Raw genomic sequence first — 24156 nt, forward strand, 5'->3', positions numbered from 1 at the left:
TCCCAGCATTGTCAAGGCCTGAGCAGAAGGGGTCCACCACTGGAGTGGGTGTCCTTAGGGGGACCCTGGCACCCTCTGCCATTTGAGTGTGCCCTCGTTCCCCTGGTGTTTCTCTCCCACACACACCTCCTCTCCTTGGGAGCCATGGACTGTGGCCTCCCAGCCCAGCCTGGCTGCACAGAACTCTCTGTGCCCTGCACCTGGGGCCCCTACCTGACTGAGTCCCTGCCTGTCTGCAGGTGGCCACCCTGAGGGAGCAGCTGGACCAGGAAGTACAGCGACCACAACACACCCATCTCAGCCAGGCCCGGCTGGTCAGGCAGTGAGCCCTGCCGCAGACCCCTGGGTGGCTGGGCTCTGCAGCCCTGACGGACCCAGAGAAGGCTCCGAGCAGAGGTGCTGAGGGCCCAGGCTGCTGAGGGCCACGGCTGGGAGGCCGATGCCTGTGTGCCCCATGAGAGGGTGGCTCAGTGCAGACACAGGCTCAGACAGCCACAGAGCTCTCCTCGTGTCGGGGGGCCTACGGCCGCAAGCACTTCTAGTCCTGCAGACTGCGGAAGTTCTCCTGCCTCTGGGACCTAGCCTCCGCCTCAGCTGGACACCCCTTCCCACAGTACACCCTTCCCACTTCAGGCTACTGCTCCGGCCAGACCCCTGTGGCCAGGCCCTCATCGCTCAGCCACAGGCTGGGTCCCACCCTCTGCTCTGTAAACACGGGGAAGCGTGCAAAGCATTTCCACCACCAGGGCCCAGAGCCCGCAGTCCTGCCAGGCCAGCACCACACCCTGTCCAGAGGCCACGGAACCTCCGCGTCCAGGAACTGCAGGCCCGTCCCCATGGCAGGTGGCTGGAAGTGACTCAGATTCCAGTCCCCGTGACTCATTGGCCACGAGGGGCATTGCAGTGTGAAGTTGGAAGCTGTTCTGAAGCTGCCTGCTTTCCCAGCCTGTGACAGCAAGGGACAGTCCCAAGGGACTCTGCTGTGAAGGCCAAGGCTGCTGGGCTAGGCCTGCCACTCAGCTCGCTGTTGGCTCTTTCACTAGCTTCCCATTAGCACTGGTCAGTGTGACTTGTCCTCTGCCGACGGTCCTCTCATGCTGTAAGCTGTACATTTCCAGTATCTCTGGGGCACAAACCGGTCCAGGCTGCCTGCCCGGGGCTGCTCCTGTCTTGGGCCCCTGGAATGCCCTCAAGGACTCTGGCGCCAGGCAGGGAGAACCCAAAGCTGACAGAGCCACCCTGTCCCATGGTGGCAGGCCCTGGCCCAGGTGTGTGGCAGGCCCTGTCTGTCCACTGCAAGATCATACAGCACTTAAATCAGCCAGGAGTCAGCGAGTGTTGTGAGTCACACAGACCCACAGCTGGAGCGAGGAGCGAGGGAGCCTCATTCTGCCCCTCTACTCTGCCTGGCTGTTAGTGGCCATTAAGAAGTTTGCCCAGGCCCTGAGGGGAAGCCCCCAGAGACCCCTCAGCAAGGGCTCCTCTGGGCAGAGAGTAGTCCTGTGTCATGCCGGCCCAGGACTCTTCTGCGGGCTGTGGCTGGGTGTAGGCAGCAGTGAACTCCGTGGAGGCCAGCAGGTGTGCCTCTCGGCTGCCGGGCGGCGTCCACGCCACACTCCCACAGAGGACCAGAGAGGTGATGGGGCAGGAGGCCGGGCAGCCTCAGCCCTGCTCAGGGAGCCTTGTGTGCCCAGCCTGCAGCCTGGCTCTCCTGTCCCGTGGTGCTGCGCGTGGCAGAAGCTCCCAGCGGAGTCGGAACTTGGAAATGTGCACAGGGGACCTGCTTCAGCTGTGGGGGCTCTAGGTCACTTCTCAGCATCAAAAAGAAAACCACGTGTCATTCAACCAGTCTGCTCCCTGGCCACTCGGGACCCTCCCTACCCTGGCAGCTTCCGGGGGATATTCAAAGTGCCTGTGAATCTGAGATCTTTGTAGTTTAACAAATATTTAAATCAGCAGAGGAGACACTGTTTTTACTTACTCCACACAAAGGTAGATATTTAGGAAAAGAGGGTCTTCCACATGGAAACACTCTGGCAGTGCTGTGAGACCTCAGTGTGTCAGAGTGAGCCGTTCCTGTAGCAGCCCTTCAGGCACCTGGCTTGGGGGTAGGAAGCTCTCCTTCTAGATCAAGGCCACATGACCATTGGCTGGACGTGGGTCAGGCCCGGGACTCCCCAGCACGTGCTGCAGCTCCCCGCTTCTGCTCAGCAGGGAAGACACAGAGGTGCCCCTCTGGAGAGGAAGCCAAGGGAGGAGGGGCTGAGATGTGCAGGCAGTGGGCAGGGGAGAAGGCAGCCCTCCACCTTTCCCAGAACACGGGGGGAGACCATGATGGACCTGCACTGACCTGCCTCCACCAACCTGCTCCCAGAATGCAGGGGTGGGGCACGCCCACTTCCCCCGCTTCACCCAATGTGGGGGCCTCTGACCCTGACCAGACCCAAAGAGCTCAGCAGTGGCTTGAGAGATGCCAGCTTCAAGTTCAAGACCAGCTCTGCCCGAGCTGTGCTTCTACCCCGACAGGCTCCTGGTGTCTGTGAGAACCTGGAGGTGGCTCTCGGGCCTGGACCCTAGGGCACTCATCTCTGGACACACCGGGCAGGGCTTCGGAACACCAGGAAACACTCGTGCAGTGGCCCGGAGGTAGGCAGATACCCAGCTCCTGTCCTAGAACACAAAACCCCAGACACAGGCCATGCTTGCTGCCTCTGCAGAGGGATCTGGGATCGGGAGGCCCCCATCAGCCTCTGACTGGGCAACTCTGAGCAGACCCGCCTGTGCCCAGGCCTGGGGGCTTGCACCTCCCGGGCATCTCAAGAGGGTGCCACAGACCGCAGAGGGGAGAGGGCCCCGCAGAGGACGCAGGCTGAGGCAGGGCAGAGCTCCACCGCGACGTGCCTGGGGCAGAAAACAGGCAGCTGGAAACCGCGAGTGGCTTTCTTGGGCTCCTAAAACACGCTGGCTTTCAAGTAGACCATGGGTGGCTTAACTCTGGACGTGTTCTGAGAAGTGAGTCAGCAAGCGTTCTGCCTCATCGCCACAGGTGTTCAACCCAGGTGACACAACCTGCTGGGATCCCCATCCCACATGAGGTCCCTGCTTTGACGGAATCGTCCTGCAACAGCCAGCACCCATGACCCCAGTCCCACAGGGGCCCTGAGGTGAGGCCTCGGCAGGGCACACTGGTCCAGGAGGTCATCTCCAGTGACCGCCACTGGGGTCTTTCATGTCTCTAAAGATGCCTCAGAAGCAGGGCTACAGGCTTCGGAGCCTTCAGAATGGAGCGGGCCCTGGTTCCCCACCTGCCCTTCCTCTCTCGGCTGCCCTGGACCTCAGGAAGCAGAGACTGGCCCTGTCCCTGTGGGGATAGACTCCAAGGCACCTCGTGGAGCCTGGAGGAGCACATGTCGCATCAGGCCCATCCTGGGCCCCCGGGCATGACCCCATAGGCCAGCCCCCCTGCCGTGGACAGAGGGGACATCCTAGGCACTGCAGGAGCGCAGCCTCAGCAAGGCCAAGGCCCCGGGCCTGAACCTGCCTGCTGGGCCTCTTCAGCTCCTCTTTTCTCTAAATCAAGCCGCAGTGACCACCTCAGGAAGCCTATGCCAAGCGCTTTCTGATCATTTCCCCAGATCAACAGCAAGGTCCCGTCATGGGAGCTGGGGTGTGAGGCTCCCTGTGCATGGGGTGGGGGTCTGGGCGGGCTGTGCTGTCCCTCCCTTCTCTGCCTCAGTGGCCAGCCCCATAGGGCAGTGGCCAAGTGGATGGCCAGGGTGTGACTCCTCAGGAGCTGGGCCCACCCCACATCCCTTCGACCTCCCTGGCCTCCTCCTGATAGAGGTGGAGGCTGACTGGGAGTTGGGGCTTTGGGTCATGCCCACATGACGGACCCACTGCTCTGGCACCAACCACCTCTGGGAGGGGAGCAAAGTTGGGGGTGGACTGCAACCCAGACCCTGCCCTGTGGGACAGCTGTCCAAGCCCAGTCTGACCCTCCCCCAGCCCCCAGATGTGGGTGGGTGGGCCCTGCATTCTGGGGCACCCTGAGGGTGGACTCCAGGTCTCCCCACCTAAACTGCACACAGTCTCCGGCCTGAAGTTAAAGTGTCACAGGCCTGTGGGGTAGGCTCCGGTTTCCTGCCACAGAACACGAGCCTGCCTGATAGAATGATCCTGGCCTTGATAAATGTGGACTTTCTGTGGCACAGACAAAGGCCTCCTTGAGACCAGAGGGAGGCCTGAAACAGCACGTTGCTGAAAAGCATTTCCTGATAATATTTTTAGCACCTGAAACTTTTTTCTTTTCTGCCTGTGGAGTTGTGGGCCTTTTTCTTTTAACGACCCTGTGTTAACCCCCACTCTCCCAGACCCAACTAAAAATCTGCAGAGGGCTGAGGCTGGGGAGAGTCAGCCAAGCTGGGGCAGCGGTGGTCACAGCCACCTGGGGTCAGAGGTTGGAGGGCGTGGCCTGCTGCTGGCCTGGCTCACAGACTCAACTCTGAGATGGGCCAGGGCAGGCCCAGAGCTATTCGGGGGATTCCTCCAGGTGGTCCAGGCCCACCCCTCCCCTGCACCTCAGGAACAGTCTTAGACACAGAGCACTTACTCATACCCTGCTCTTGGCCAGTGCTGGCCCGGAGGCCAACCTAGTCCAGGGATCCCCAGGTAGGCCCAAACCTGACTAGAAATGGGCCTTTACCAGCGTCCTGAGGCCTGTGCTCAGAAGGGGGCTGCCAGCCAGGGCAGCCTGGGCTGGGCTTGGAGGGCAGAAGAGGAGGGTGCCGTAGGAAGGAGGACTCAGGCAGCCAGGTGTATGCTCCTTGGGCTCCAGGGGTCTTGCATCGGGTTGGAGCTGCCCTTCTACCTGGGAAAACAAAAACTAAGGAAACCAGGACTTCCCAGAGGTCCCAAGCCTATTTGGGGGCAGGGGGACAGAGACTGGCAGGCTTTCATAGAACAAAGACAGTCTGAACAGTATGTCCTCTTGACTTGGTCTCCTGGCAGCTCTGCCCTTGAGGCCAGTCCATAGGGACTGCACCCTGGACCCCCTGGCCTTCACAGGGAGATATGGAGAAGCATAACATGGTGGTGTGCTGTCCTGGGGGTTCTCAAGGCCAGGAGCCCAGCGCCAGGGCCAACCCTCCCACTGCTAATTGCGGGCACAGCCTCAATTTGCCCCTCACCAAGCAGGGGATGAACACAGCAAGCCAGGCCCAGGTGCAGGGTGCAGGAGCCCTCTGTGGGACCGGCCCGCAGGGCCAGCCTGACATGGATAGCCACCAAGCCAGGACCTCAGAGAACCCCTCAGGACACATCACCCAGCACAGAGAGGACAGTGGAGACTGGGCCCCAGGAGTCCAGTCTCTGCATGGGGCTTAGGGACGCCGAGGTGGACGAGGCTGGGCCCTGAGGGAATGACAGGGCCAGCACTACCTGAGGTGAGTGGTCCCAGAGGCAGAGAGAAGGGTTGGAACACCGACTCCATATGGAGGCTGCTGAGAGCCCTACCCTTCCTGCCCCCAAGTCCTGAGTAACTGGTCCCCAGGGAGGACGGCTCTGCCGCGGCATCTTGTCAAAAGCAGGACGACGGCGGCTGGGGCTGCGGCTGCTGTCGATGCCCTTCTCGTTCTTTGGCGCTGAGCGCTCGGGACTCTCCGTGAGTAACTCATCTTCTGGTGAGTACCCGGACCCAGAAATCTCCCCTGATGTGGTTATGCGTTTCAGAAACTGTTTTGTGCCTTGGGGACTCCCAGGGCCAGGGTTTGTCCTGGCATGGAGCCGGAGTAACTCTGGGAGGAGCTTGCCCGGTGCAGAGGAGAGGCCGCACAGCTTCCCCCAGGGGGCTCCGGAGCCAGCGTCCAGGACTGAAGCTCCATCAGGGCCAGGACCGCGTCACCTGGACAAAGTCCCTGGAGGGCACCCGGACTTCTGCCCCTCCGGCCCAACATCTGGGGCAGCCCTTCGGAAACAGGTGTGCCTCCGAATTGCTCTGCGGACTCAGACACATCCTTCGCGCCCAGGATGGAGCGAGCCTGGGAACCGCAGAAGAGGACACCCCGCCCCAGGACGCGCGCCTGCCAAGTTCTCGCCTCGCCAGTGCACAGGCCGGGGGAGATCTAGGGGTGCGAGGGCCCCCATTAGGCCTCCGGATCCAGTCCTACCCAGCGCCGGCACCAGCGACCACTGGCAGGGACCCCTGAGCGCCCCTCCTTCCCGCGGAGCCTGGCGCTTTAAGAGCCACAAATTTGCATGGCCCCGCCCGGCCCCGCCCCGCCGAGCAGCGCCGCGCCGGCTATTTAAAGCGCGGCCCCGGGGGCGGAGGGCCAATAGCGGTCCCGCCCTGCGCCTTCTCCGCGGAGCGCGCGCGGGCTGCGGAGCCCACCGACAGCGCGGCTGGCCAGTCCCTGTGCGGCCACCTGCCCGAGCCCGCGAGGACCGCGCGTCCCGCTCGCAGACCTGGCGATGCGGAGCGGCGCCGCCTGGGCGCTGCTGCTGGCTGCGGCGCTGGGGCTCTGGGCGCACGGGGTGCGCGGCGCCGTGGCCCTCGCCGACTTCTACCCGTTCGGCGCCGAGCGCGGCGACGCCGTCACCCCAAAGCAGGACGACGGCGGCTCGGGGCTGCGGCCGCTGTCGGTGCCCTTCCCGTTCTTCGGCGCCGAGCACTCCGGACTCTACGTGAGTAACCCCAAGCTCGCGGGGGCGCCAGGGAGGGCGCTGTGCCCCGGCCGCTGCCCGCCGGCCCGGACTCACGCTGCCGCCGCCAGCTACTTGGCACCACGGCGGCCAGAGGTGGAATGAGGACAGCGCTTCCTCCCTTCCGCGGCCAGGGCCGGACAGCGGCCGGCGGGAGAGGCGCGGGCAGGGCGGGGCGAGAAGCAGCCAGGCCACCTTGGCCTCTGCGCGCGGAGCGGTGCATCCCTGCCGCTGGCGGTGCCCGCAGCATGCACCCTGAGATGGGTCCGGAGCCTGGTGATGACCCTCGCCCCGCGTTGTTTCCTTTTCTGACAGCGATGTGGCTGCAAGGAACACGGCCTTGAGCCTGGGTTTCCAGAGTGGGGCACTTGGCCCATGATCCCTTCCCCTCCCAGGCCACTTCGACCCCGCCCCCAGTTGATTCGGGAGGCCCAGTGCCAGCAGACTGACCCTCCCCACTCCTCAGGGCTTCCTAGCAAATCCGCCTGGCCAGGGCTGGAAGCCAGCTGCAGTGTAGGGGGGCTCTGGCTGGAGTCAGTGAGCTGTTTCTTCTCTTGACCCTTCTGAGTCCCAGGGAGTCCAACAGGACCCCCAGAGGGAACTGCTGGAGCCCCGGGGTGCAGGAAAAGGCCGGAGTGACAGTTCTGGCTCCATGTACCCAGGGCGTGACTGCTGGGCCAGTCACTTGAGGGCCACCCAGGGGATGAAGCATGGTGAGGTGGCCTCTGTACCTAGGTCCCCAGTGGACCCCTGAGCCACCACATGCTAGGACAGGCTGGTATACAGTCATCCCAACACCATTGCTCCCACCAAACCCGGGTCACATCTACCACCATCACTCTTCTCATTAGCACTGCCACCTGTGTCCTCGCTAGAACCACCAACACTGCCATCAGCAGTACCACCTACTGTCACCCCTTCCACCATAAGCATCACCACCACGTGGTCCCCAACATCTCCAACACCACTCCCCTCACCAGGCAGTCTTCTGCACTGCCCTCATGTCTTCCCCATCCCATCCAGAAGCAGCACAACCTCCAATATCCCTGTACCTGGACAGCCACCCCAGGGACCACTCTGCAGCCTGGCATCCCCCACGCCCACCCAGGGAGCATCTGGGGGTGGGGCTGGGGGCATCCTTTCTCTATAGATGCCACCTGAAGGTCCCTCTGGGCCAGGAATTGACAGAAGAGCAGAGTGTACTCCTAGACATGGAAAGTGGTCAGGCAGAGCTGAGTTCAGGTCTGCCCAGCCCGAGGAGAACAGTCCATCTCAGGAATGGGAAAGCCCCGTGTCAGCACTGTCCTGGCAGAACTCTGTCCAAGTGTTCCTTAAGCATCTGGACCAGTATCATCTTCCCACTCAAAGTCACAGTGAAAATACTACCCACACCATTGACCCTCTAAACAACCTCACCGAAAACAGCTATTCTTGCCAAAACAATGGGAGACATGGTTCTGAAGTGGAAAGTTTGGCTAAAAAAACAAAGGTGTCATCAGAAATGAATCTTCCAACTGTTCTTTCCTGAAACACAGGTCCACCTGGAACACCCTTGCTGTGTGGATGGACTGTGTGCGGTGCCATTCACCTTTCCCTTTTTCAGTGGGCAGAGGACAGAGTTCTTCAGGGAGCAGGACACCAGGCCTGAAATACCTGAGCGGGCTCTGTGGTCAGGGAGGGAAGCAGATGCAGGGTGTGGAGACAGATTAGGTCCAAGCCAGACACAGAGAACGGAGGCATTTACTGCAGGGCCTTTCTGGGTGTCCATGCGCCCACCCTGGCAGACAGGACTCTGCCCTGGATGTCCCTTTCTGGCGCCTGTGTGGGCCGAACAAGGACCTTCTATGTGGCCTCTGCTCCCTCTGCCTTCAACCTGTGGCTTGGCCAAGAGCAGGCTGATGGCATGAACGAGTGAATAAAAGCTCTGTCCCTCTGTACTGGCCTCGGTCATGTGGGGAAGGCAGCCGTGCCTGTGTGGGGCGAGTGCTTCTTCAGTCTGTGTTAGAAACAGCTGGCCGATGTGGCCCGGCAAGACAGGGCCACCTCAGCTGGGTAGCCCCTGCCTGGAAGGGGCCCACTGTTCTGCTTCTTTCTTGTGTGACAGCTGTTGCACCTGGCTAGTTGTGAGGCTATGGGACGGCTGAGCGCCACACCGACAGGACTGCCACCAGCCCACTGCAGGCTCTGGGTAGTGATGGGAGTGGGCCATGGCCTGTGGGACCAGTGGGGCTGTGGAGGAGGAGTGGTCTGCTCAGGCAGATGTGGACCGTGAGAGGGCATGCCTGTTACAGCCCCCAGGTGCAGCCCCACCCAGGGGAGCATCCGAGGGCCACACAGAATCTTGGTGTGTTGAGCACAAGCAGCCTGAACGGTGGCCTTGGGTAGCACAGCACTTCAGCCTCTGTCCCTTCTTTGCCAGTGGAAGGGAGTGCCTGGGGAGCAATTTCTGTTAAGGTGTCGAGCCCTGGTGGGCCAGGAGTCTCTTAGGGTGTGCTGTGGATGGGGCATGAGGCATCTCTCCAACCTGAGCTGCTGGGGCGTGGACAGAGTCCTGTCTCCCTAGAGAAAGCACCTTCACCCAGCCCCCTGGAGGCTTCTCCCAGGGGTCCGTCATGTGCTGTGCCCTCACATACTGTGACAATCCCTTATCACTGCACCTCTTTGTCTTTTGAAAACTTTGGAACCATTCCAAGAAACGTAGAACCCTGAGTGGGAGGGACCGGGAGTGGGCAGTGTCCCTGCAGAGCCCTTGGTCAAGAAGGACTGTTGATATGCAGAATGCCCTTGAGCTCTTGCCAGCCATCTCAGCTCTCATGCCCTGGGAGGCCAGGCTTGGGTCCACCCCCATCTGCCCAGCCTTGGATGGCCTTCCCACCCAGAGAGCATGGTCCCAGCACTCCCCTCCCCAGTAATGGGTGAAGCAGGTGCTATGGTGTCTATAGGCAGGTTGTGGACTTTGCCTGGTCATTTCCTCCACCAACCTCAGTTTGCCTAACCATGGAGAGTGGCTTTTCCCACCATGTCTATTGGCCTCTACCTGGGGCAGGGGGAGCAGGAGAAACAGCCTCCCAGCTACCAGGAAGGTCGTGGAGAGAGGGGATGTGCAGAGGCTGTGTAACACTCAGACCACTGCAGCCTGGGCAGGGCAGACACTGACTTCTTGTTGTGGCTCCTCAAAACCTTCAACAAAACCCTCATTGCACCTGGGTGATTGTGGCCTTGACTCTTTTAGTAAGTGCATAAAAGTATAGCATTTGATCTTTTTAAAAATCCAGTCTGGCAATCCCTTATTTTTAATGGAGTATTGAGTTCATTTACATTTAGTGTGATTTATAGTATGGTTGGGTTTAATGTATCCTCTGATTTTTTACATCTGTTCTTCTTTGGGGTTTTTGAAATGGTTTCATGTTATCTCTATTATAGGCTTTTTAGTAACATGTCTCTTTTAAAAAACTTTTTAATGATTGTTATAGTTTCAAATACATTTTAACTTTATATGGTATATCTTCAAACAATATTATACTCTTCAAATACAATGTAAGAACCTTATAAAAGCATAATCTATTGTTGCCATAAATGTTGATTTACATATATTATAAACCTGACAATACACTGTTAATATTTTGCTATAAGTAACTAATTATCATTTAAAGGGATTTAAAAGTTAGAAAGTCTTTGATATTTACTCACCCATTTACCATTTCCAGTCTTCATTTCTTGTGTAGATCCAGATTTCCATTTTATATTATTTTTCTTCTGCTTGAAGGACTTTCTATAATGTTTCTGGTATAGGCCTGCTGGGCATAAATCACCTTTTCTGATAATTTTTTTACTTAGCTCCATTTTGAAAGATATTTCTGATGAATGGTGTAGAATTCTAGGTTAACTGCGTGATCTGGGGATTGGTTTTTTTGTTTCGTTTCCAGTGTGGAAGAGATGCTGTTCCATTGTCTGTCAATCTGCATAGTTCCTAATGGGAACATCTTTGTTCCTCTGGGTATAATGTCTTTTTTCTCTGTTTTCAAGATTTTCTTTTTATCACTGCTTTTCAGCAATTTGATTTTTAGGTGCATTGTTATGATGTTTTTTATATTTCTTCTGCTTGTATTCATGATTTTGGATATATAGTTTTCATGAAGTTTTGAAAAAATTCTCAGCCATCTTCATTTTTTTCCTCCTGTTCTTTGACCTTCTCATTTGAAGACTCAAGTGTATGTACATCAAACTGCATGTAATTGTTCCATTGCTCATTGAAACTTTGTTCACTTTTTGTTCTGTCCTTTTTCTCTATGTCCTTAATTTTGGATATTTCTATTTTTATGTCTTCAAGCTCACCACTCTTCTGCAGTGTTTAACCCATTAATCCCATTCAGTGTGTTCTTGTTTCAGCTATTTTATTTTTCACTGATAGAAGTTCTATTTGGATTTTTCTGCATCTTTCATTTATTTCCTCCTCATCCTGATGTTTTCTTTTATATTCTGAGCATAATTTTAATATTTATAATAGTTGCTTTAATATAATTATCTTCTAATTTTAGCAAGTAACTTTAATACGATACTTCATACACCTGCAAAGTAATATTAAAAGAATGGTATCCAAACATCAAACTGTAATTTTGGCCTATTTTTTCACAGTGGTATAGTTAGTGATTCTGAACCTGTAGAGTGAAGGAGTGAACATATTGAGGATGATGTGTGCTTCACTCTCAAAGATGGGAGTTATAGATGTGGAAAGGAGGAAGCACAAACAAAGCCAGGGGGTTTTATGTTGGATAGGAATTGGTTTATATCAATATAAACTCACATTATCCTGTGCAGATGGATGTGTATTGTGGTAGATGGATTCAGACATACCCATGTATGTACAGACACACATTTGGTCATGTCTCGCATGACCACAAATACAATAATGGTCCCATAAGACTAACTACGGTGGAGATGGAAACTTCCATAAAGCCATGCCATCAAAGCTGCCTAACCTCATGGATAATGCTCTGCTCACGTGCTGGTGTTAACACTGTGGGGAGCAACCTTCTGTGCCGCCAGACATGGACATACAACACACACAGTTATGAAGAGTACATGATGCTGGCAGCAATAGTAGACCGCTATGCTATGCTGCGCTGTATAGACTATTGTTATTTTAGGTGTATTCTGTCTACTTAAAACCAAGTTACCATCAAACATTATGCCCTGCTATGCATCTGGTATTTATCACATTTCCTGCTGGTATCAAGAGGCCTTGTTGGGTGACTGGCCTGGGCCGTGCAAAGTTGTGTAAGTGCACTCTAGGTAAAAGCCTAATGACACATTTCTCAGAATGTGTCCCCGTCACTAAGGATTTCCTTGCTCTGTCAAATAGCATCCCCAAAGCCATGAGTCCTTCCGGTGCCCAGATACTGGTTGCTGCATACTAGTCTCTACTGAACAGAGCCAGGCTTTCTTGAAATTCTAGCTGGTGGCAAGAAAAGTGAACCTTGTACCACAGAGTGAGGAAGAGCTCAAGGAAGGATGGAGAGGCAGCAGGACACAGAGGCCACTGGAGGGGCTCCCACTGGCCATGTCTGGACAGTTTGAATATAAAAATAAATAATGATAGTCACAGCTTGTGGGGCATTAAATAAAGGAGGCATCTGTGTGTTCACACTGACACAAGTAAATGAATGATGAAGCATAGATGGGGACAGAACCGTCACTAGCATTGCACCTAACCGTCGGGGTTAGGCCCTCTGGTTCAGGGATTTGCATCTGCTCATATGAGAGAAGGTTCTTATTCCTGGGAAATAATAAAATACTTAGGAGTTCAGGTCATCATATCTGTAGCTTATTCTCCAGTGGCTCAGGACTGAGGGGAGAAGAGTGATAAGGCACATAGGGCAGCCGGCTGGCGTTGGTGACCATGGGGAGTCTGAGGCCACGCTGCACTGCACATTTGACATGGCACTGGGTTACACGTGGCAGGGGCCTAATGCCTCTTGATTGGACCTGCTGAGTCTGCACTGCCTGGCAGCCTGGCCACTTGCCTGGCCATCTGGGATCAGCTCCTATGACCCACTGCAGGTGACAGTGTGGAATGACAGACTTGCCGCCATGCGTCCTCGTGGCCCAGCCGAAGCCCTGCTGTCACTCCTGCTGGCTGGGCCTCTCTCATCCTCTCATTCATTTTTGATGTGCCCTTGCTCTGAGAAGTGGCAGCACATCTTATCTGTGGTATTCACATCATTTTTCTCTTTCCTGTCCACTGTGCTTCCAAGCTTCCAGAACAGCGCCCAGTGCCAGGAGCTGCTCAGTAAAGATCAATCGTTCCTCTTCTGATCAATGGGAAGCACCCATAATGCTGCCACCCAGAAACACGGGTCTCCAGGGTTCCGGTGGATTTCCTCCTGGACAGCTCTCTTTATAAACAGCTTGTTTCCAACCTGTTTGGACATTCACAGAACTCACTTGGGGCTCCCCTCACACGGATGTCTTGCAGTGTGGCCGGAGCCCTGAACAGTGGGAGCCACAGGTGCCACCCCAGGGCTGACTGCACTCAGCTTGGCTGGCCACTGCTGGGGCATGTGGTGGTGCCAGGGGCCCCCAGTGCAGGGCTCCCTGCTGAAGAGGGACGCCTCCAGGAGGCAGGGGCTTTGCAGGGGTCCTGCGCCACCCAGAAGTGTGTTCCCATCCACACCCTCTTCTGGGCGAAGGTGCCAGGGGGTGGCTGCCCCCGAGCCAGCTTCAGGAATGGTTTCTTCCAGAGCAGGTTTCCAGGGGGGGCACCCAGTATCTCCTGGGGCACAGCAGAAAGGTCCAGCAGAGACGGAGGCACCCCAGGTCTGGGTGGACCCACCTGAGGATCGCTGCAGCTCTGAGATGCCTGCTCTCCTGCTCACCTGTCCCTGGGAGACCCAGCCCTCCAGACCTGACCTGCAGGCGGAGCCTTCTCCTGACTCCTACTTAGGGTGACAGGGTGGCCAGACATGTTGCCCCCAGGCCCAGCCACAGCCGTCCCTCTGCAGCTCTGGTCTCTAGCCAGACTGGGACTCTTGAGGGTCCTCCTGGTGATGGACGTGGGCAGACCCAAGGACAGAGGAGACTGGTCCTGTGGAGGCTGCTCCTGCGCCTCTGTGCCAGAAAGGCGGGTGGTCCCACCAGGCCAGGCTCACAGCCTCACATCCCAGACTGCATCTTCACAAAGCAGGACAAGTTATTCTTTCAGCCAGCCAGGTCTTGCCTATTAAACACCTACTGAACACAGCCACTGCCCTGTTCCCTGGTGCATGGGATCCAGCACATGCCCAGATATCCTCAGGATGCTGCAGTCTCGACCAGGGTACCAGGCATGGAATGGGAATGGGTTGGCACAGGCCCTTGACCCTCCAGGGTGCCCACACTGGAGGCAGCTCTATCCCTCATGTCCTCTGAGCTTGTCTGGGTGCTTTCTAAGGGCCAGATGCAGCCCGCTAAACCTCTGAACCTGACCTTCATCAAACACTTCCTGACCTCTACTCTGGAGCACCCATGGAGATGGGGAATGGGTCAGGCCTGGCAGCCCTGGAGGCCCACTGGGACTGTACCTTGTGTGGGGTCCTGGAGAGTGGCCACTGTTCCCAGCGGACAAGACAAGGGTCCAGGTATGTGTGGGGAGCCAGGACAAGCCACGTGTAGCCTGGAGATTCTACCTCTGACCACTGCAGATTGTCAGTGACCCAGTGGTAGCTTCAGACATTTCAGGTGGTCTTCAGGAGGCCCCTCTATCTGAGCTGGACCAGGTAGAGCCTACACAGCAGCCCAAGCCACTGGTGGACCAAGGGAGGTATGAATTCCTAGGAAGATATGGCTGCTGCCCACGGGCTAGTGTGAGGAGCTGGCCCCTGGCCAGGTGTGCACCTGCACAGGGCACTGAGGACAGCTGAAGGACAGGAGAGGAAGGGAGGGCCACAGCAGTTACCTGGACTCCCCTGGGGGGTAGCTCCTATAAGAGGAGGGCTACCAAAACCACCTCCACCCAGTCCTGCACTCAGGGCCAGAGGTAAGAGTTGGGGCAGGAGACCAGAGGATGGCCAGAAGGAGGCCCTGAATGGTGGACTTGGCAGGGCAGGAGAGAGGGCCAACTGGAAGACAGGGAGGCTGTCCTCCAACACCCAGTCCTTTCCCTGCCTCCTCCACTGCTCCCATCTGGGGCATCCAGAAGGTGGCCCAGGTTGTCCCTGGTGGTCACTCTTGCAGGGACATGGGAACTCTGCTCTTGTCCCTTCTGCAGCCGCTTGTCCTTTCAGGGCTGGGCGTGAAGCTGGCTCAGCCTGCAGATCTGCCCACTGCTGCCCGGATGCCAGCCCCACTGCACTGTGGGAGGAATCCCACCACCAGGAAAGTGGCCAGGAAACGAGAGACAGGCCTGCGTGCTTCAGAAGGAGCTCACAGAGTGCCTGGGGGCAGAGAAGTTGGGGGGGGAACAGAGGCGCCACCCTCTCTGATCTGATTTGCCGTGCTGGGCGGGGCTTCGCCAGCTCCCCAGGCACTCCTGGCTGACAGGGACCCTGCTGCCCCAGGCCCACTGCCCACCCAGGGGGGCCCTCAGCCCAGGTGCCTCCACAGCTGTCTTCATCCCAGCAGGAAATCCACCAGCATCACCCCTGTGCTTCCTCTGAGCCAGCTCGGGGTGCGCATCCGGCAGGACAGCCACGGGCGCCTGGCAGCCCTGCCCCCAGCACAGCTGCCTCCTCCTCCTTCCTGCAGCCCGGGCACTCCCCAGTTCCTGTTGTTCCTCTGGCCTCAGGGCCTCCCAAGAGCCAGGCAGCTGACCAGAGTCCCCCTGAGAATCTCAGCCTGCTCAGAGGGGATAGGACCAGGCCCTGCTGAGGCCGCCCACCCTGAGTGCAACCTGAAAGGGGAGGGCAGGCCTGGGAATCGGGATCCTCACTGGGCTCCCCCCAGGCCTGGCCAGGCAGCAGGCGGGTGAGGCTCTCCTGGGAACTCGACACCCCTCCGCACTGTGACATCCGGGTGGCAGCCCTGGGGTGCCATGCCCTGGCTGCGGGTCCACCTGGTGTCACTGAGTTGCCAACAAGATGAGGGAGTCTTCCCCTTGAGAAGAGACTGTCGGGTCCTTTTCTTCTCTGCGGTTTCCCCTTCTGTGTAAAACCAGGTTGTAAGCGTCCCAAAAGCCTCTTCCCTCCCTGGGCCCTTCGACTCTCTCCAGTGGAGTCTGAGCAGAAGCCCTGACCTTCAATCTTCATCTGCAGCAGACTGCAGTCCACGCTTCTGAGCACCCACACGAGGCCCCAGGTGGAAGAGTCCACCCCCAGCCTCCGGGACAGCTGCAGCCAGGACAAGCTCAGCACACACTCCACAGGGGAGATGGTTAAGTGCAGTCATTGTTTTTTTATTTATCTTGATATTCAGAAATAGATAACAAAAACATGGTTCAGTGTACTGAACTTTCCTATAGGCACAAAATCCGTGAAAGTGGTATGTAAACTTGGCTTTGGGCGGCACATTTAATGCGCCATGAAACAGTGAGTTTGTGTTGGGTCCCAGCCCCAAGACATCTCATGTGTGTCCGAGTTTTTCAGTCTGAAAAAACGAAAAAAAATCCCGATCGTGGGAACCTTTGGGGTGGCAAGCTTTAAGACAGGGCCTCAGGCTGCACCGGGCCCAGTGTGTTCACATCAAGATCGGGATGTTTCTGTGCTGCCTTCATGCTTCACCGAAGCCACGAGGTCTCTGCACGTCCCTTCCCCAGCAGCTGCAAGCCTGTCCCTCGTCCTTCACATTAGGGACTAGTGCAACTGGAGCAGGTCTCTGTGCAGGGCACAAGGTCAGGGTCCTGGGGCCGCTCTCATTTGAAGACCAGCAGAGCCCCCAGCATATGGGGAAGGCCACCTGCAGTGCCTGGAAGTGCCACTACTGGGCACCCAGCGTCCATGCCCCCTGGGAGCTCCTGTCCCTGAGCCAGTGCTTCCTAAGAACTCCTGGCGTCACATCCTGGAGCACACCCTGCCACCTCCTTTTCTCCAGATGGTCTTGGTTGGTCTTTGCGGGTGCCTCTGTTTGACATTAGAATTGGCTTGTCAAGACGCACACCTGTGGGCTTATTACTGTGCCCTGCACTGGTCACTCCACCAGAAGCCAGGAAGCTGCTGGCTCTGAGCTCCCAGTCACCCTGCCCAGGGACATGGCATGTCCTGCTCCTTTGGGTCGCCTTGGCACCTGCTGTGAGGGGCAGCTCTGACCATGCAGAACTCTGTAGGCCTCCGCTAGGCTTGCTCTGGGCGCCCGTGGCCTGCATGGCTGTGATGGCGTCTCTCCCTGACTTCCCCTCTGTCCACTGTGAGACTCTTTGCATCCCCCGTTTTGTCTGGCAGCCGACTGGTTCTCCCAGGGGTTCTGCTCAGTTGTCTGTCCGCAGCTTCTGGGTTTTCCACCCACTTCCACCTCATGTGCACCTGTGACCACCATGTCCCTTTCTTTCCATCACTTTATGTTCGGCTCTTTTTCCTGCCTGGCTGAGAATTCATCACCACCCCACAGAAGTGGGCCAGTGGAACCCTGACCCAAAGTGTCCTGTGCTTCGGCACAACCACAGCCCCTCACCTGGTGGCTTTGAGGACACCCTTCACCTTGCAGATGGGCACCGGCTTTGATCAGATGCCTTCGCTACTCCTAGTAAGATGCTTCCAGTCTTCTCCTTCAGTCTCTAAGCACATAAGTGGACTTCATAAAATTCACGTAATAAGGAGTGAAATCAATTGTTTTTTAATGTAAAACATACTCTGTATTCCTAATAAAACCTCAACTCGGTGATGAGGATGATGGATCCCATTCATAGATGGCTGGATTCGGTTTGATGACCGCTTGCTGGAGGTTCTAGCAGCTTCGCCTTAGCGAGACAGCTCACCAGTGGCCACTCAAGTGTGTCCCTGTGAGATGTCACCTTCAGGGAGGCGCAGCGCTCACCTGGGAGCACTCATGGGTCCCTGGGGTCTTTCCAAGCATCGGGAAGAATGCCCCGATACTGTCCTGTGATGCAGAGCTTTCTTGGCAGGAAAAATTTAGAATACTCCTTCCGTTTCCTTAGTGATTATAGAAAAACTTTGGTTCTGTATTTGTTAAATTTGGTAAATTTCATTTTTCTAGAAGTTTTTCTTTTACATAAAGTTGTCAGGATCACTCCAACATCATACTCTCCTTGCAGACTGATAAGTCACCCTGTTGTTGTTTCACGGATGCCATCAGTGAAAACTTTGATGAGTGCCCACATCAAAGACAAAGGACGTCCCTCATCCCAGCACAGGAAGGATGGGCCAGGCTGCCTGGGCTCCCTGGGGTCTCAAGCCGCCGGGGAGGACAGGCCAGGAAGATGCCGCACACAGTGGTTTGCACATCAAACTTGGGAACGCAGCTCTTTTAAAGCAAGCTCTCATGGTCCCCCAAAGACCAAGAGACGACAGGACACTTCATCCCTCAAGGTTGATCTATGTGAACATGACCCTATAAAATGACTCGAGGCCCACAGTAGACAGGGCTCTGAATTCGTAAAAAGTGCACATGTGCTCAGGGCCACAGCAATGGCCTCTCCCACCAGCTGCCTGAGCCCCCGGCGGTTTTGGCCACACACATTACCAGGAAGGGACTCGTGCAGGATCGTGGCTGGCTGCTTCCTTGGGTGGACTCTTGCATCTGTGAAGGCCCTGCTGGGGACTGGTGGTCACGCTGGCCCCCTGAAGGACACTCTGGCCTCCAGAGTCCACGTTGCTGCGTGGTCTGCAGCTTCCCTGTGGCGAGCATTTAGACAGCCTGTCTTCACACGGAGCAGCGTTCCTCCCTCTCCGCTGGATGCAGGCCTGGGGGACGGGTTTCCGTGCTCCGTCTTCCTGGGCGACTGGTCCCTGCATTACATTTCCTTCTCTTCTCTTGCTGGCTTGGAGCTCTGCTGCCCCGTCCTGGCAGGAGTCTGCACGGGGCTCTGCCTGGTGCTGCACACTGCACGCCTGGTGTCCTTGCCACTAGTTCTGCAGACCCTCTCACAACCCATGGCCCCTGTGGGTTCCCTACATGGCCACTGCCCACTGGGTCAGTCTGTGACTCCCTCTACATCTCTCCCCTGACCCCTGTGATTGAAGGTCGACCCCACCCCCTCCCCAGTGGGGTCCGTTCTTCTCTCTTTCCTCCTGTGCCGCTTGCTGGTCGGCTGTGAGGGCGGCAGGCCTTGTTTTCTTCCCCTCTTGGGCCCTCGGCTGTGGGAGTCAGCCGCCTGCTCCCGTACCACCTTCCATGGTTTCTGCAGCTCCTCCTTCTCAGGTCACGTCCGTGTCCCTGGCTTCCTGAGTTCCCAGCACTTGCTTGCGTGCTGCGGCTTTGTTCTTATTTTTCTAGAGCGAATCCTGGGATTGAACAGATGGACTGACACACAGTCGGTTCTGGGAGCGTCTCAGCCATGCCCTCTGACCCTCTCTTCCTCCTGGGGCTTCAGAAGGTGCCCTGGTCTGGCCCTGGAGCTGACTCCTGTGCTGCCTCCGCTACTCGGAATCCTCACCTTCTTGTCTCTGTTCTCGTTTCTGGGTGGTTTCTTCCAGACCATCCTCCACTCCAGGTCACGGGTTTTTCTAACACTGCATCAAATCTGCTTTCAAGTCTGTCCCTTGAGTTCCTAATTTCTATTATTTTGTTTCCTTTTATTATATTCATTTGATTCTTTAAACTATCTTCTTTGGTCATGAGCTATTCTGATAGCTGGTTTTCCTCCCTGCTCTCCCCCAGTGTTTCTTTGGGTGAAATGCACATGGCCTAACCACACTGCTGGTGCAGATGCGAGTCCTGCGCTCAGAGCTGCAGCGTGAGCACCTGCACAGCTGCCCACAGAGGGCGCCTCTTGCTCCACTGAACTCCACACTGGCTGCACAAGGACTCCAGGAAGTCATGGGCAGGACGACCTGGGGTGCATGTGGACCTGGCCCTGTGGTCAGGGCCCTGGGGACTGGCTGACTGCGCTGACCGCATCTCCAGGGCTCACCACCCTGCTACACCTGGGACTCTCTTTCTTCTTAAGGCTGAATAACATCCCATTCTTTCTCTGTCCGTCCTTTTACCAGTGGACGCTGGGGTGGCCTCCAGCCTCTTGCTGTTGTGAATAATGACACTAGGCACCTGGGCACACAATGCAAATCCTCAAGACCTGGCCTTTGACCTGGCTTTATAGGCAGGAGCGAAATGGCCGGGTCCTTCTGTGGTCACCATTACTCATTCTGTTCCCCCTTTCCATTTCACCGTTACGTCTCCACCAGCCAGGCCTGAGAGCTCCAGTGCTCACGGCCGCTGGCGCTCTGTGCCTCCCACCTCCCAGGTGGTCAGATGGGGCGGTCAGCCACTCAGGTTTCTTGCAGAGAGGACCTCTCACAGCAGGCCAAGGCCATCAGGGCCAGGGACAGGCTTTCAGCAGAGAGTACTTGGGAAGCCGAGTGGCCACACAGGAAAGGATGCTGTCAGATGCCCCTGGCACTGCACCCCACACAGGGTCAAAGTAGATCAAAGGCTGACACCGGAACTCGGGGGGAAGCCGGGGGCAGCCACTGGGCAGCGATTTCTTGGGTATGAAACCAGAGTCATTGGCAATAAAAGAAAACAGACATAGAGGACTTCCTGGGCCTTTGGGACATCAAAAGAGACAGTCAACAGTGTCACAAACCCCTGGCCTGGAGGTGACATCTGCCAGCCATGTCCTGATAAGGGGCTGGTGTCCAGAACATAGAAAGAGCTCTCAAATGCAACAACTAAGCACAAACAACCTGATTCAAAAGTGGGCAAAGGACAATGGTGCAGTGACAGAGACTGAGCCCAGGGACACCACCTCTGAACTGCATCCCCCGCCCTCCCCCACCTCAGTCACCCAAGCGGCCTGGAACCTGGGACCCTCCCCCTGGGCCAGCAGGACCTCGTGTGCCACCACACCTGGCCAACTGTCTTGATGGAATCTCAAGATTGGCATTTTGTTTCTTTGAGCCTTGTTATTGGATAGTGGGAGCCTGACGGTGCCACACCTGGTGTCCCTCTGCTGAGGTCCTCCTATGTGCTTGATCATCTTTATGTCCTTGGTTTACAAGTCACTTGTAGGAATAATCTGAGGCCAAGATGACACCATCTCCCTCCAGAGCATATTTTCGTTGGCTTCTGCCTGGAGGAGGCCACCCTACCCACACCCCAGGACCCACATGCCTGGAGCCAGGGCCCAGCGCCCCTGCAGGCTGGTCAGGGACCTGGCTGCAGCTAGCCCTGAGCTCTCACGTTGCCCTCTCTCCTCCCTGAGCTGCTCAGGTCGCAGCTGGGCTCCAGAAGGGCAGTGAGGACAGAGGCCAGCCCCCATGCCTCTCCTGGCCCTGGCTTGGACCCTGGTGCTCTGGGGGACAGAGTGCATCCATCCACCGTTTTGTTGATCTGAACACACACATGCCCTCGCTGGAGGGAGTCCCAGCAGCAAAGAGTGACAATATGGGGCCAGCACTGTGACCATCAACTTGTATGCCTTTGCCCAGCCCCTGTGAGGTCAGAGCTGGTGTCTTAAGCTACTATAATAAAGTGCCTGAGACTGGGAAGCTTATAAACCACAGGAGCATTCTTCTCACAGCCCTGGTTCTTTCAGAGTTGATGCCAGAGAGGCCTGCTTCCTGGGGTCTTCCAACTGTGTCCTCATGTGGCAGGCCACCCTGTGGCCTTGATAAGGTCACTGATCCCCTTCCTCAGAGCTCCGCCCTCATGATCTCCTCCCTCCAGAAGGCCCCACCCCCTCACACATCATCTTGGGGGTGAGGATGGGTTTGGGGACTGAGCCCGTGTGAACTCAGTCTCAGAGGTAAGAAGACCAGAGCTGGGGGGTAGCTGACCTGTCTCAGGGACACAGAGTCAGGCCTGAATTCTGCCTGTCTGAATGCAGAGCCTCTGCTCGGCCTCTGCTGCTCTGAAGCCTCCTGGGGCTCCCCACTTCCATCCTCCGCCGGCTGTGCTGGCCCTGGCCCGGACCCCACCCTTCCCAATGGCCCAAGAAGCCCTTGAAGCCGCAGAGGCCGCTGGGCAGGCCAAGAGCAGCAGGCCCTGCTGGGAGGGATCCCACGGCTCTGGTCAGAACCTGGCCCTGAGCACCTGCCTGCCTGGGGCCCCATCTCAGGGCCCTCTGGGGCTGCTGCTGAGGCTGGGTCGCCCTCCCAAGATGCCCCATCAGGAGGCAGGAGGCCCGCGCCCAGCTCCCGCCTTCTCTCTCCAGGTGAACAACAACGGCATCATCTCCTTCCTCAAGGAGGTCTCCCAGTTCACCCCCGTGGCCTTCCCGATCGCCAAGGACCGCTGCGTGGTGGCCGCCTTCTGGGCAGATGTGGACAACAGGCGTGCAGGTGACGTCTACTACCGGGAGGCCACGGACCCAGCCACGCTGCACAGAGCCACGGAGGACATCAGACGCTACTTCCCCGAGAGCCCAGACTTCTCTGCCACCTGGGTCTTTGTCGCCACATGGTACCGAGTGACCTTCTTTGGAGGCAGCTCTTCTTCTCCTGTGAGTCCGGGCCTCGGTCCTGAGAAGGGAGGGTATCTAGCTAGGACCCTCCCCCAGGCAGGCCAGGTGCAGTCCCTCATCCACACCCAAGAGGAGCCTGGGGCTCAGGAATCCAAGTCCCCGCAGCAAAGAGTATGTCCACTTCCTGGCCACGGTCAAGGACCCGTGGAGGGGGGTGGAGCCTCTCTCCCAGACCTCATGGAAGCTGCACACTGGCAGCAGATGTGCTAGTGACTCTGTCAGGTGAGCAGGAGTCAGGAGGACTTCCATTTGGAATGCCCAGCACGCAGGGACTCTGCAGGAGCCATTCCGTTTCTGTTCCCCGCCCTTGGCAATGCCAGCCAGCCAGTGTGCTAACAGGAATTCCTGGGCACTCTGCCCAGCCTGGTGAGAAGAGGTGGGTGGACGCTCCCTTAGGAGGACAGTGTTTATTGAGCACCTACGATGTCAAGGCCTGTGTTGGATATTGGGCCACAACTGCCCAGATAGATGCTAATTCCCCAGAAAGAGGTACCGAGGGGCAGACGTCCCAAGCTCTCTGTTCACCACTCAATAAACACTTTTTAGGGCACCTGCTAAGCAGCAGGCAGTGTCTTGGGCACTGGGGACACAGCCCTGGACAAAACAAACAGGAGTAGTGCAGCCCATCAGCATACTCCAGTGGAGGTGACAGGAACAGCATGTTGCGGGCACCAGGCACCAGACGTGCTCGGAGGCACAGGTGGCACTTGGCAGCACTTCCCGCGCTGCCAGGAGCAGGCTCATCGACACAAAGTGGACGTCCTTGTAGCTTGTGGAAACACTGAGGTTGGCCAGCTCCCACAGGCCCGCTCCCACACCCTGATGGTAGCTGTCACATCTTGGTTAGGTTCACTTTGCCAAAGCACAGTGCCCATTCCCCTGTTTGCTCACACTACAGTGCCCACCGCGGCTCCCATGGTCTCCATGGCTTCCAGCCAGCCCAGGGCCCTGCTGTACCTCAACTTGTCTCACCTGGACTTGGACAAAATCCATGTGCTACAACCACCACGTGGCCCCAAGTGGCCCCTGGCATGGTGGTGTCCTGGAGACCCATGGCCTGCAGACCTGCAGCATCCTCTGAGAGTCCCCCCCCACACCTCGCGGTGCCAGTGCCTGACCCCAGCCGCGGGCTATGTCATTGTCCCTCCTTGGCAACCACGCAGGCCACAGAAGGTGCTTCTGAGGGACTTGGGTGTCTTTGCTCTCGGGGGCGGTCGGGTCTGGCCAGCTGCTGCTGCTGGTGTCCTCCGCTGTGGAGGAATGTTCTGGGGCTTTCCCTGTGATCGGACGCTGCCCTGTGAAGGAGATCCATGTGGACCTACCACGGGTCACAAGGGCTTCTTCACTTTGCTATTTGACACTCAGTTTGACCTTACAACACTTTTTTCTAATAAGAAGTTTTTTCCCCAATACCTAAGTCTCCCTGTGGTCCCTGCTGTTAACAAACGTCATGCTCAAAGGTCCTTTTCCTCACGAGGTGTGGACACACGGCCTCTTTCCTTCCTGGATTTCCACGGCTGTGTTTTAAAGCCACACTTGGTTGGGATTAATCAGGTACTGTGCAAAAGCAGGCTCGGAGTCTGTTCTCTCTCAGGAAGCTTCCCCATGTGTCCCAGGTCATTCTTGAACTGTCCCAATTCCTCACCCCGAAGTAAGATGACATCTCTTACATGGACACTGCCCACCCTGGAACACAGATCATGAACCTTGAGGATGCGGAACGGCTCTTCTCTAGTTCCCCTGTATCATCCCCCTTTTTTCTTTTTACATTTTTGTTCATTTCACACAAGAAATTTCATGGACTTGGCCAAGTGAGCACTAAGCCACTGCAGAGCCGCGTCCTCGCGGGTGGGCCCAGTCTGCTTCGTGTCCCAGGCGGCCTCCACCCAGTGCACGTCACTCACGGCCCATGC

General features: G+C 56.9%; 2 protein-coding genes across 24 annotated transcripts in view; both read left to right on the top strand.

Annotated features, from left to right (window-relative positions):
* Positions 1-1955, top strand: part of Crocc2 (ciliary rootlet coiled-coil, rootletin family member 2) — a 58341-nt gene extending 56386 nt beyond the window's left edge. For all 3 annotated transcript variants that reach the window (XM_078018415.1, XM_078018416.1, XM_078018417.1), the window contains one exon: positions 240-1955. In XM_078018415.1, the coding sequence (XP_077874541.1) occupies positions 240-326 (87 nt within the window). In that variant the 3' untranslated portion in view covers positions 327-1955. The remainder of the gene's footprint in view (positions 1-239) is intronic.
* A 4357-nt stretch (positions 1956-6312) lies between these two features.
* Positions 6313-24156, top strand: part of Sned1 (sushi, nidogen and EGF like domains 1) — a 66934-nt gene continuing 49090 nt past the window's right edge. For 11 of the 21 annotated variants that reach the window (XR_013424485.1, XM_078018419.1, XM_078018420.1 and 8 more), the window contains exons 1-2: positions 6335-6678; positions 21935-22222. Coding sequence is in view for 18 of the 21 variants with exons in the window: in XM_078018419.1 (XP_077874545.1) it covers positions 6466-6678; positions 21935-22222 (501 nt within the window). In the remaining 3 variants the exon portion in view is untranslated. Of the gene's footprint in view, positions 6679-21934; positions 22223-24156 lie in introns of all 21 variants that reach the window. The other 10 variants (XR_013424483.1, XM_021719625.3, XM_078018425.1 and 7 more) reach the window with 2 other exon arrangements.

This window comes from Ictidomys tridecemlineatus, chromosome 7, assembly GCF_052094955.1.
Source record: "Ictidomys tridecemlineatus isolate mIctTri1 chromosome 7, mIctTri1.hap1, whole genome shotgun sequence".
NCBI classification, from domain to species: domain Eukaryota; kingdom Metazoa; phylum Chordata; class Mammalia; order Rodentia; family Sciuridae; genus Ictidomys; species Ictidomys tridecemlineatus.